Here is a 12,771-nt window from a genome sequence, read left to right on the forward strand (position 1 = left end):
TGAAAGTTTGGCAATCATAAGTAACATGGTTTTCCCATAATGGTCATCATGGCAGCAGCACCCAAAATTGTGTTTTCTTCTATTCTGATGCAATATTACATAATGGTTAACAGCATAATGACCGTCATTTTTTAATAATAAAATATACGTATCATGGATTTTCAGAAAATGTGACTAGCATGGGTCTTCAAGCCCGTGGAACTTCAAAGTCATACCTTGAAAATGCCAATAAGTGAAAAATTAAATTTTCACAAAATAACTGTTTAACTGGCAGTAAGAATTACCAAACAGACTGTATTTCCTACTGAAGCTGTATTTTAGTCCCATGTTTCTTTTCTGTAAGTTTGAGAAAAGTAAATGACATGGTTTTTTATGTACAGACACAGATGTGTCTGTACATATTGCCATCACCTGCGTCTGTCGTCGCCGTCGCCGATGGCGATGCCGATGCCGATGCCGTCGCCGTGCACTTTCCTTGTAAACACGATAAGTGGAAGGCAGTTTTACTTTTTGGCTTTATATTTACAGAGCTGATGAATATTCATAAAACGCAGGTCAAGTTCGAAAATCAGCATGATCGGGCCATTATTGTAGAAGTTATGCTGTTTTTTCACTTTTCAGCATATATGCAACCTTGTAAACACATTTTAAGGAAAACCGTTAGGCCTGTTGTCATGAAACTCACAGGAGTAATCAATCTTACTAAAACGCAGGTCAAGTTCGAAAATCAGCATGATCGGGCCACTATTTTAGTAGTTATGTGTTTTTTTCATTGTTCAGCATATATGCAACACTGTAAACACAATATAAGACAAGGCAGCAAAGCTGTCAAATGTACAGACAAAAAACAGGAAATAACTATGCACAAAATGTTTACAGGGTTGCATATTTGCTGAAAAGTGAAAAAACAGCATAACTTATACAATAATGGCCCGATCATGCTGATTTTCGAACTTGACCTGCGTTTTATGAATATTCATCAGCTCTGTAAATATTATGCCAAAAAGTAAAACTGCCCTCCACTTATCGTGTTTACTAAAACGCAGGTTGAGTTCGAAAATCAGCATAATCGGGGCATTATTTTAGAAGTTATGCTGTTTTTTCACATTTCCTCAGATTTCCTCAGATTTAATTCTTAGGCATGTTAATAGCCTTATTATTTAAGTAATAAGATACGTAAAAGTGTTTGTTTGACATTTCCTGCATCTTTACAACATTGTTAGTTGATTATGTAAAAATGATGGTAAACTTGTTATCGTGTATTGTGTAATAAAGTGTCAAAAATGGAAATAAACTCATATCATTGCAGTTTGTCGGATTCAATCATTCACTATGTTCAGAATCTCAGAATGGAAGAAATTGGACATTTAACACTGTTCTATTGATATTTTTCCCATCTCATCAATTTTCTTAGTTTATCATATAAAAACGGCAGAAAACTGTTAATTTTGTTTTATGTTAAAAATTGTTAAAAATGGAAATAAACCCATTTCAGAACAGTGCAGTCTTGTTTACATTTTGGCATTTTTAAGGTGTGACTTTGAAGTTCCATGGGCCTGAAGACCTTTGCTAGTCACATTTTCTGAATATCCATAATATTAATATTTTATTATTAAAGTTGATGGTCATTATGCTGTTAAACATTATGTAATATTGCATCAAAATTTGAAAAAAAAAAAACTATTTTGGGCACTGCTCCCATGATGACCATTTAAGAAAAACCATGTCATTTACTGTTCTCAAACTTACAGGAAAGTAACATGGGACTAAAATACAGCTTCAGTAGGAAATACAGTCTGTTTGGTAATTCTTGCTGCCAGTTAAACAGTTATTTTGTGAAAATTTAATTTTTCACATATTGGCATTTTCAAGGTGTGACTTTGAAGTTCCACGGGCTTGAAGACCCATGCTAGTCACATTTTCTGAAAATCCATGATACGTATATTTTATTATTAAAAATTGACGGTCATTATTCTGTTAACCATTATGTAATATGGCATCAAAATAGAAGAAAACACAATTTTGGGTGCTGCTGCCATGATGACCATTATGGGAAAACCATGTTACTTATGATTGCCAAACTTTCAAAAAAGAAATACAGGACTAAAATGCAGTCTGAGTTGGAAAAGCAGTCTAAGGAACTTCTTTTTCTGGAAGTTATACATTTTCAAAATGTAAACTTGTCACATATTTTAATTACATTGGTATTAATTGTTGAGGATAATTAAAATTTGATGTTGAATTTGCAGTTTAACATAATGTATTTTTGCATCAGAATTGACAGTAGCCTATTTTGTGCATAGTTATTTCCTGTTTTTTGTCTGTACATTTGACAGCTTTGCTGCCTTGTCTTAAATGGTCATCATGGGAGCAGTGCCCAAAATAGTTTTTTTTCAAATTTTGATGCAATATTACATAATGATTAACAGCATAATGATCATCAATTTTTAATAATAAAATATTAGTATCATGGACAAAAAGTAAACGTGACTAACAAAGGTTTTTAGGCCGATGGAACTTCAAAGTCACGCCTTAAAGATGCCAAAATGTAAACAAGACTGCACTGTTCTGAAATGGGTTTATTTCCATTTTTAACACTTTTTTAACATAAAACAAAATTAACAGGTTACTGCCATTTTTATAAGATCAACTAAGAAAATTGATGAGATGTGAAAAATATCAATAGAGCAGTGTTAAATGTCCAATTTCTTCCATTCTGAGATTCTGAACATAGTGAATGATTGAATCTGACAAACTGCAATGATATGAGTTTATTTCCATTTTTGACACATTATTACACAATAAACGTTAACAAGTTTACCATCATTTTTACATAATCAACTAACAATGTTGTAAAGATGCAGGAAATGTCAAACAAACACTTTTACGTATCTTATTACTTAAATAATAAGGCTATTAACATGCCTAAGAATTAAATCTGAGGAAATCTGAAGAAATGTGAAAAAACAGCATAACTTCTAAAATAATGCCCCGATTATGCTGATTTTCGAACTCAACCTGCGTTTTAGTAAGACTGACCATTCCTGTGAGTTTAATGACAATTGGGCTTTCTGTTTTTCTTATATTGTGTTTACAGTGTTGCATATATGCTGAACAATGAAAAAACCGCATAACTACTAAAATAGTGGCCCGATCATGCTGATTTTCGAACTTGACCTGCATTTTAGTAATATTGATTACTCCTGTGAGTTTCATGACAACAGGCCTAACGGTTTTCCTTAAAATGTGTTTACAAGGTTGCATATATGCTGAAAAGTGAAAAAACAGCATAACTTCTACAATAATGGCCCGATCATGCTGATTTTCGAACTTGACCTATGTTTTATGAATATTCATCAGCTCTGTAAATATAAAGCCAAAAAGTAAAACTGCCTTCCACTTATCGTGTTTACAAGGAAAGTGCACGGCGACGGCATCGCCATCGGCGACGACAGACGCAGGTGATGGCAATATGTACAGACACATCTGTGTCTGTACATAAAAATGCTTAAATAGGCAATAAGAAATACTGAAATGTAGTTTCTTGTAAAATAAAGATATAAAATTTTATTATGGTTTAATATTTTATTTAAAGCAAGAAATTTTTAAAAAATGCAATATAGTGACCATTTCAAAGTAGAGAGTCAAATTACAGAAAAAAACTAAAAACAGTGTACTCAGTACGAATACAGTAATTTTTACATTCATAACTTTCAAATTTTTACAGTTCTAGGGATGAAGTATGTTTATAAAATATGCAATCTTTGAACAAACTCCACCAAAACTGTCTGATGAAGAAACTAGTTTTCAAACCATTGTCAAAATGATGATAGTTTAAATAGTTGTATCCAGAGATCACGGTGGAATGCTATGGCTAAAGGGACAAGAAACCAAACAGAGAACACTGCTGATAATTGCTATAAATTACACTGACACACATCTGCCACATTATCACAGTGCTGTGACCCCGATACTGTGAGTCAACCAACCAAATGTCACACCTGACAGTCTAAATCAACATCAGTTATCTCTGTTCATACACGATGTATGAATCACACACTGTTCAACTCTGCATAACCTCTTGGGTTTGTGTTAGGATTTCTTGGGCAGCTACATATTCCTCAGTTTCTGCGAGTTCCTTTTCTACCTCCTGAAATAATCAAAGTACGAGCGTATTCACAACAGATGATCTGCAGACTAAATATGGCTGACCCATCATAAAAGGAAGCCACTTAATCCACCATGGTCTCACCGCCTCCACACGTACCATTTAACTGAGTAAATCTTGGTTCTGAGGCTTAGAACCCATTCCCACAGATTTTAGATCGATCTACCCCTGTGGAGAGTCTCACTAGATTTACTGTCAGCTTAGCCGGCTTAAGCCTCTGTCCCGCCTACTAAAAGCTGTTAGGGGGTAATTAACTGTCGTGCGCGCTCGGCTGACTGCAATTTAGCGTGAACCCCCAGGGAGTTAGGTTGATCCAGATGGATTGATCTAAATCTCTGGGAATGCACTCTAAATTTCTAGGTCCCTGCAGGGACAGTGAGTCTGGAGGTGGGGAGACCATCAGGGGATTATAACTGGCTACTTTTTATGTGGGAACAACCATATTTAGTCTGCACATCATCTGTTCTGAATGTGCTGTTTGTGTTACATGGTAAATTTGACACTGGTGCAGGTGTCTTTTTTTTTTCTTCTTCTTTTTTTCAAGATCATCAAAAAAATAATAATAATAATCCATCATAATGGCCGCTGTTGTGAATGCTCCTTTTTTTTTGGCTTACATAAAAATACATTTAACTGATAAATAAGAAATTATAAAATAATATGCTGTGATTAAACCAAAAAAATACTTTATTGTGAAAATAATCTCCAACATCAGAATTATACTAAATAAAAAGGAAACTCACCAACATGTTTGCAAGTTCAGCATGAGCCTTTTTTAATCGTGTTAAGCAGTCTGGAATCATCATTTTAGACTCTTGAAGAACTTCAGTCTGAAAAAAAAATATTATGAAAAACTTTGAATAATTAACTAATTTTTATGGCAGGTAAAGTGTTCTGAAAATTCAGGTTACTGGTAGGTCTATGCTAAACTGTGCAACACAAGGTAAACCTCAGACTGATCACTTACATCTCAAAAGTATAATGGGTGGCAGTGGAACTTAACTGATGCAAAATATACCAAGAAACAGATTTCAAATGTGTTTTAAATGCTGTCCCCTTGAGGTCCAGTGGCAGTTTCATATCTAACATCTCAGGCCACTAGGACCATCAATGCATGTTCTCAAATATCAGTGCTTCTTTTAAAGAAGTTTTTGAGATTTTAATAGCATTTTTAAGTCTTATTAAATTTACTGGTATTTTTAGAGCATTTAAAGTCTTATTATGGCTATTAATCACAAAATTTATCTTAGACAAAAAATTGTCTTTTGGTCAAACTATCACACAGTGAAACTGTGGTTATTACTTGATCTTTTCAATGGGGGAAATTGTGAATTTTACAGTGCTGTATTTGTTAAGTCATAATTTCTTAAAATTAGAACATTCCTGTTGAGTGGTAGCAACAAAATTTTTAAAGCAGGCTGCTCTATGGTTCTATTTAATGCAGTAAAAACACCATAAATGCTCTATAGAAATATAATTTCACTATCATAAAATTATATCTGAAAGTTTGATTATTTTTGCCCATTAAAAAGATTGAGTAATTAACCTCCTTAGATCCCCTAGACATTGAATGTACATAGTTAATAACCATGACTAACTTGATCTATTGCCTATATTATTCAAAAATTAAATCCCAAACAAAGGATGAAATAAACAAATAAGAAACTAACTTGTTTTTTTATGTCATACTCATCAGCATTTTCTGCTTTCATTTTTTCAATTTTTTCCTCTTGTTGAACCGCTTCCTTCTCATACATAGTCTTCTCCTTTGCAAGTCTGAAAAAATGTAAACATAGCTCATATGATATGTACAGGCAATAAAATTAATTAACCAAATCTTTGTTCTTGAGTGTATTTGCTTTACTTTTTATACATTCTCTGATGGGCTTCAGAAAAAAATTGGTGCACATTTGCTGTCTATAAATTCATACTCTTGTGTTGATTTATCTGCACGGAATGCCAACTTAAAAATTAAAAACAAAATAGGGAAAAACTCGTTACAGTACCTACCTGAACATACAGTGGTAAAAAATTATGCAAATTTTAGGTTGAGCTATACGACATAAACATTATTACCAGTTCTGAAGTGAAGTCACCTTTAAGAAATAGCTGTCTTTTAAGTGCCTTAAACAGACTGTTGCTGAGTTTACACCTGCTACCATTAACAGTATTATTGATCTTCGACCTCTCTACTAGCATTACCCTAGGCTACTGGGCCAGGGAACACAGCACAATTACTAGTAGGTGGATACAAGTTAGCAAGTATGAAGTACCTTTTAACGACTCCAGTTTTTATTTTAATCTGCTTGATTCTTGGATCTGCCATAGTTGCACGTCTAGGAGTTAAAGCTTAAATGAAAAGTCAGATCTTTTTATAATAGTTGTCAAGTGATGTGAGTAACCAACTAAGCTGACTCAAAGTTGATATTTGAAAATGAAGTAAGCGTATGTAATGCGCATGACAGGAAGTTGACCAATTAGATATGAATGGGTCAAGGTCAATAAAATGCAACATGACTGATAGTAATGTACATGTACGTATGTTGTATCTAATTATTCTGCTTAAAGTCTTAAGATGGGAATAGAAATCGAACCATGGAAACCAGAGTATGCAGCTGGAACTAAAATCGTTCTTGCTGAGGCCAGTTTCACAAATCTTTGGCCGTCTTTCCTGATTGCAGTAAAAAGACCAAGCGTGTTCTGGTTGTTCTCGTTTGTATGTGCTGTAGTGTACGGCTACACGGGTAGAATTCTGTTGACAGCGTTGACGTTACCCATCCTATGCCTAGGACTTTATTTACTTCTGCTTCTCGGAGTTCTTTATTACTTATGGGGCCCACCTCTCTGGGATATGAAAGAAGTACAAAAAGTGTATTTTTCAAGACCAGACGAGCATTTTTGCGGTCCTACGAAAATACGAAAACCGCGAAAACCGCGAAAACCAGAAGTTGCTAGGCGAAAACCTCACTATAACTTACCAATTCTCGATGTTCTCGACAAATTGCTGTAATATTTGGATAACTTGGACCATATTACATACATCATGACCTTTGATAACGATGTTGTAATGAATTGAGTATGTTACAGCTGAGTTTTCTAGATCGGCAACTATAGTGCGTGGGAGCCATGTTTGGTTTACAATTGGCATATATAAACAGCAGTGTCCCCTCAGGCCAGTATTGCCATATCAGGCCAGTATTGCCCTCTCATGCCAGTAATGCTCTCTCAGGCATATGAATGTGGATTACAGCACAATATTTTCTGCTTACTTAATACATACATATAAGAAAGTAACAAACATTTATCAAGTAACATTTACAACATTGTGCCAACTTTAAGTTAATTAATGCTTTATTTGTAAATGTGTTATTTGTGCATGAGAAAAATTCCTTCTAACTGTACATGAAGTTGTAAGAACTTTGTATTTGCATTAAACTTTATAAAAGAAATATTGAATCATTAAATGTTTTTCATCATAAAAAAGTTGTTTTTGTTTGTTCAAATCATGTTAAAATAAAGGTTCTCTACATACCAAATTCCATTTTACCAAAACAGTTATCAATACATATTTAGTCAATTTGTGCACTGGCAATTTATTTTTTAAGAAAAGGGACTAAAGTCTTATTCTGAGACAACTACAGTGCATTGTTAATACTGACCCGTGGACTTGTGTGCTTTTTATTTTTAATGCATGGATTGTAGTATATTTTATATTAATAACAGTTTTATCAAAGAACTTGTAGGTTCATTTGACATTACACTCATTAGGATCAGGTTGTCATTAATGGTATGCTTCTGTGGCTCTGTGCCCTCAGGTAAGTGCTAAATCAATAATGATCAAGAAATGATCAAGACTTAACTAGTTACAGCTGCAGTCTTAGCTGTCACTAATTATGTCCATCTAGCTGTCAGTGTCAACAAATTTAAGTTCACTGCTACTTATTTTCCATGAATTTTTGCAATTTCTTGGTGAATTTTTTACACATTTTGTCATTTTCAAACAGAGCTGAGAATTTGAATTAATGGGCCTGAAGCCATGTGATATTTGTTGCTGACTCTGCTGTCGATCAAAATGTATTATTGTATCAGCATTGATATTTTCTATCTTGTACCTCATTATTATTTATTTATTTATTTTTTTTTTTTTTTTTTGTCTGAAAGTTATGCAGTTTAGGGTGGAATTTCATTCACTTTTTTTTTTTTTTTTTTTTTGCATTTTCAATATGGGCATGAAACCTATTTATTAGTTCTGCTTAAAATTGTTGGTGGTAATGCTGTTAAGGATTATGTATTATTGCATCAAAATGCATGAAACCCTCCTAGAGGAGATAAATAAAAATCGATGGTTATTATGTTGTTTATCACTTCATTTTTCGATTTTGTTTCTTTCAAATGGATGTATATACTTAATATTGTGTTAATTTGTTAAAAAAAGTCAGAGAGCAGTTACAATAAACAGTATTACTTAAAGTAGATAAATAAAAATTGATGGGGATTATGTTGTATATCACTTAATTTTTCAATTTTCTGTTTCTTTCAAATGGATGTATATAGATTGTGTTAATTCATTAAAAAATAAGGTCAGAGAGCACTTAAACTTAACATAATCTAATAAATTGATTTTAATTAGAATCCAAGGGTGCATTTGTTTGTGAAAAGTATGCAATCATAATGACCATCAGTTAATTAAAAATCCCATAGGTGTTGAATTTCCAGAATACACAGACTGTATGTTTTTTTCCTTTAAGAATTCTACCCAAATGTGTGCTTGGCCTTCTGGCTGTTTCATGATATTAGAATATATGATGAATATGCATTATTAGATGCATCTTTAACTCGATAAAATAAGTATTTATAATGTGTGTCTCAAAATATACTTTTCTGTTTGTTAGCTTGTTAACTTGTTTGTGTGAAAGAAATCCCAGGTCTTCACAAAATTTGAACCATTTTACCACACCAAATTTAATATATGCAATTCAGTCATTTCTTTTACACCTGCGGATAACAGTTAGCCATTGTCAACTTAACCCTCCTAACCACAATACTTACTGGACTGATTCAATCATAACATCTAAACAATGACATGAATTCAGTAGGTAGTAAATCCCAATGGTAATCAGATAGATACAAAAATTCTTTTAAGAAAACGCAATTTGTGCTGTGTATGTGGTATGCATTTCAGACTAGCGAGTTCTGAGAATAAACACATCCAAATCGTTCAATGCATTTGTCTGAAGTTTTTTATTTTGGCCTTAGAACATGTTACATATGAATAAGTATGGGTGCTCTGTAAAGCGCAACACAATCTATGACCTATGTAGATTCATAATAATTTGTCTAAGTACATGTATTCTGATTATAGTTTTATCAGGGTTTAAACCCATTTATGATGGCTAAAGCATTTAGAACTAAAGCAACATTTGTTTTTGACCTAGAATAATGTCCCCTTTCAAAAGTAGTTCAAATCATATGGGAGCTATATGCTATTGCCAAAGCATAATTCTTATTTGGCCAGATATTTAAAGGAATAAAGTTTTAGAGGAGAATTAATACGGTAGAGAGCTGACAATTTTACAAATATAGGCCACATTCAGAATAGTGGACTAATGATCTGTTTCAAAATTGTTACCTTCCTTTCCCTATATATTATACACCATTGAGAAATGCATTGGTTGAGAACTTATAATACTTTTAAAGTACAAAGTGTACACAATAGTTTATTAATAATGGCAACTAGAAAAGCACTAAGAGACCGCAGACCTCCACTAAGGCAGCTGAGTGTCCATCCAATGCCATTTCACTCCTAAGTTTTCATTCTATAATGATTTAGTTTTTTATTATTGATTGATTATTGATCCAGTTCACCACCAAAAACTAATCACTTCTAAGTTAACCCATTTCTGACCTACCCTGAAAATGCCATCGAAATTTATCCATAACTTTTTAGTTATGATGATGACAAACAAACAAACAAACAAACAAACAAACAGGGGTGATAAAACATAGCCTCTTTGGCAGAGGTAATAATATTCTTTACAAGAAAACTAACACTTTTTATTTCATATTCCTTTTATTATACCAAGCAGAATGCAAGCCCAAGGACTCTGTTTGGTATATTACATGCTTTAAAATATATGGCAAATGAAATATACAAGCACACACTATTATTTACTATTGATCAACTTCCTGGCAAATAAGAACTGTCAACAGTCCCTTGATATTACAGCATGCCAATAATCAGCAAATAGTGGAAAATACCAAGGTGTTAACATGTTATGGACTATCTTGATATACATAACTTCATTTGCTTTTTGGCAATCTTCAACAAAACACATGCAGGGTGCTTCAAACTGATAAAAACTTACCATACAAAAAGTTGAAGTGTTAAAACACAGCATAGACACAGAAATGATGAAATAGATATGGAATTGAAAGATAATCATATCATATCAATTACGAAATTAGATGTGCACTGCCTAAAACTCTAGGAGTAACCTATTTATTATGTCAATCACATAACATCATTCAGTTGTAATCTGTTATATCTCCTTTCAAGAGAAAATGCCTCCTGCAAATCAGAGTACCAGTACATGTGTTTAATGTGTGTTCCTTTTTCCTTTTTTTTCTCTATTATTGTGCATATAATATATATGCATGATTAACTGACTATTGACATTTTTTCAGAGTTAAAAGAGCTTATCTCTGTATACTGGCACATACACAGGACCCAAATGTAAAAACAATTAAACACATTGATTTGAAGGTAAAATGTGTATTAGACGCCTTAGGATGCACATATATACAATCTACATCGTATAAATTAATTGATGCTTTAGAAATGGATTTAGTTTATTAAGCGGAAAACAAATAGTGTAACAAATGGCTGTGCATGAATATCTTTTCAAAAAGAGTAAGATAAAATGTGATTAAATAACAAAATCAGTGGCCATGGATCAAGTTCAGAGGAAAAAATGTTTTAATAAAAATAATTTAATTGTATTCACCATTATTATATATATTGTATATTATCAATTATGTTAATTAGAACCTACATTTTCATAATGCTTTATAAATTGCTCTATGCTGGTCACTTTATTAAACAATGCTACTCATTTTATATTTGGAAAAGTAGGAGTGTAAATTCTATGCAGGTTCAAAGCTCATACAATATAGACTCTACATGTGTGGTGTATTAAAATGGGCACTTTTTACAAGCATTGATGTGTAGTTTCACTTCTGGTTGGAATGAAAAAAAAAGTTCTACTTTGTGCATATTTATTAAATCCTATTTATTAATAAACTTTGCATTACTAAGAATGCCGGTAATCTGTGTTATCCACTTCATATAGTACTTGAGAGAGTATTACTTGCCTGGAAAAGCATTACTAACCTGAGAGGGCAATACTGGCCTGATATGGCAATACTGGCCTGAGGGGACACTGCTGTTTATATATGCCAATTGTAAACCAAACATGGCTCCCACGCACTATAGTTGCCGATCTAGAAAACTCAGCTGTAACATACTCAATTAATTACAACATCGTTATCAAAGGTCATGATGTATGTAATATGGTCCAAGTTATCCAAATATTACAGCAACTTGTCAAGAACATCGAGAATTGGTAAGTTATAGTGAGGTTTTCGCCTAGCAACTTCTGGTTTTCGCGGTTTTCGCAGTTTTCGTATTTTCGTAGGACCCGCATTTTTGGGTTGCAGTGAAGGATGGATGTGAAGTCGTTGGGACAATTGCTATTGTTCAAAAAGAAAACACAAAAAACGACAACAGAAGAGTGGCGTGGCTAAGGCGCATGGCGGTATCTAAAAAACACAGAGGATTGGGCATTGCAAAGAAACTCGTTGCAACCAGTATTGAATTTTGTATGAGTCATAACTATGACAGCATTTTTTTATTGACTACTGAAGTTCATCACGCTGCAAGGAGTCTGTATAAAAACATGGGGTTCCAGCTCATAAATTACAGGCCTTATGTCTACATGAAAGGACTGCTGCATATATGGACATATGAATTTCAGTATGACCTAAACAAATGTAATGAATCGGAGTAGATTAGGTGGTTTAAGCCATTTTTGAAGCATTTGTTCAACATTGTGATGTGCAGAATGTACTAGTGATGTTTGGTTACTATTTTAAAATGAATTGCACCATTGATGAGGAACATACATTGCAAATTTCAAGACTGCATATAATTAATCGACCCACTGACAGTATGTATTAGTACTTGTAAAATTTGCTATCTTGCCACGTACATGTACAGTGGGACCAAGAATGTACTAGTAATCATAATGAAACGTAAGATGACTGGGATAGCCAAGACTTACACTTACTATTGACACTAATGAGCTAGTTGGATGTATAAACATTAATGTGATTACTTAATTTTGAAAGGATAAGCTGAGGATAAGCTTTTATTAGATGCTTATGGTTATCAGCTTTTGCTGTGATAAAAATAAGATGCCTGTAATAAAGGCAACATAGTTGCCATTGTAATGCACTTACTTATGATGCAATCATGATTCCTGTTATAAGTAATCAAGATTATATGGAATAATTTAAAGGGTATTTAACATTTGCATGTGCATTAA

At 33.2% G+C, this 12,771-nt stretch overlaps 1 protein-coding gene across 1 annotated transcript; it reads right to left on the reverse strand.

The window, feature by feature from the left end:
* Positions 1–3,535: 3,535 nt before the first annotated feature.
* LOC106174469 (tubulin-specific chaperone A-like) lies at positions 3,536–6,632 on the reverse strand. The gene is made up of 4 exons (XM_013556043.2): positions 6,442–6,632; positions 5,839–5,944; positions 4,912–4,998; positions 3,536–4,150 (listed from the first exon to the last, which is right to left on the reverse strand). Exons 1-4 carry the CDS (start codon positions 6,492–6,494, stop codon positions 4,064–4,066), a joined length of 333 nt encoding a protein of 110 aa, XP_013411497.2. The 5' UTR covers positions 6,495–6,632; the 3' UTR covers positions 3,536–4,063.
* Between the last annotated feature and the right edge of the window lie 6,139 nt (positions 6,633–12,771).

The sequence above is a fragment of the Lingula anatina genome, chromosome 1 (genome assembly GCF_051362555.1).
Source record: "Lingula anatina isolate TDL-2025a chromosome 1, LinAna3.0, whole genome shotgun sequence".
In the NCBI taxonomy this organism is placed as follows: domain Eukaryota; kingdom Metazoa; phylum Brachiopoda; class Lingulata; order Lingulida; family Lingulidae; genus Lingula; species Lingula anatina.

Coding starts and splice junctions, on each gene's coding strand:
- LOC106174469 (XM_013556043.2), bottom strand. CDS start 6,494: ATGGCAGATCCAAGAATCAAGCAGATTAAAATAAAAACTGGAGTCGTT. Junction 4,999..5,838: donor AGTATGACATAAAAAAACAA/GTTAGTTTCTTA, acceptor TTTTTTTTTCAG/ACTGAAGTTCTTCAAGAGTC. Junction 4,151..4,911: donor CTGAACTTGCAAACATGTTG/GTGAGTTTCCTT, acceptor TGATTATTTCAG/GAGGTAGAAAAGGAACTCGC.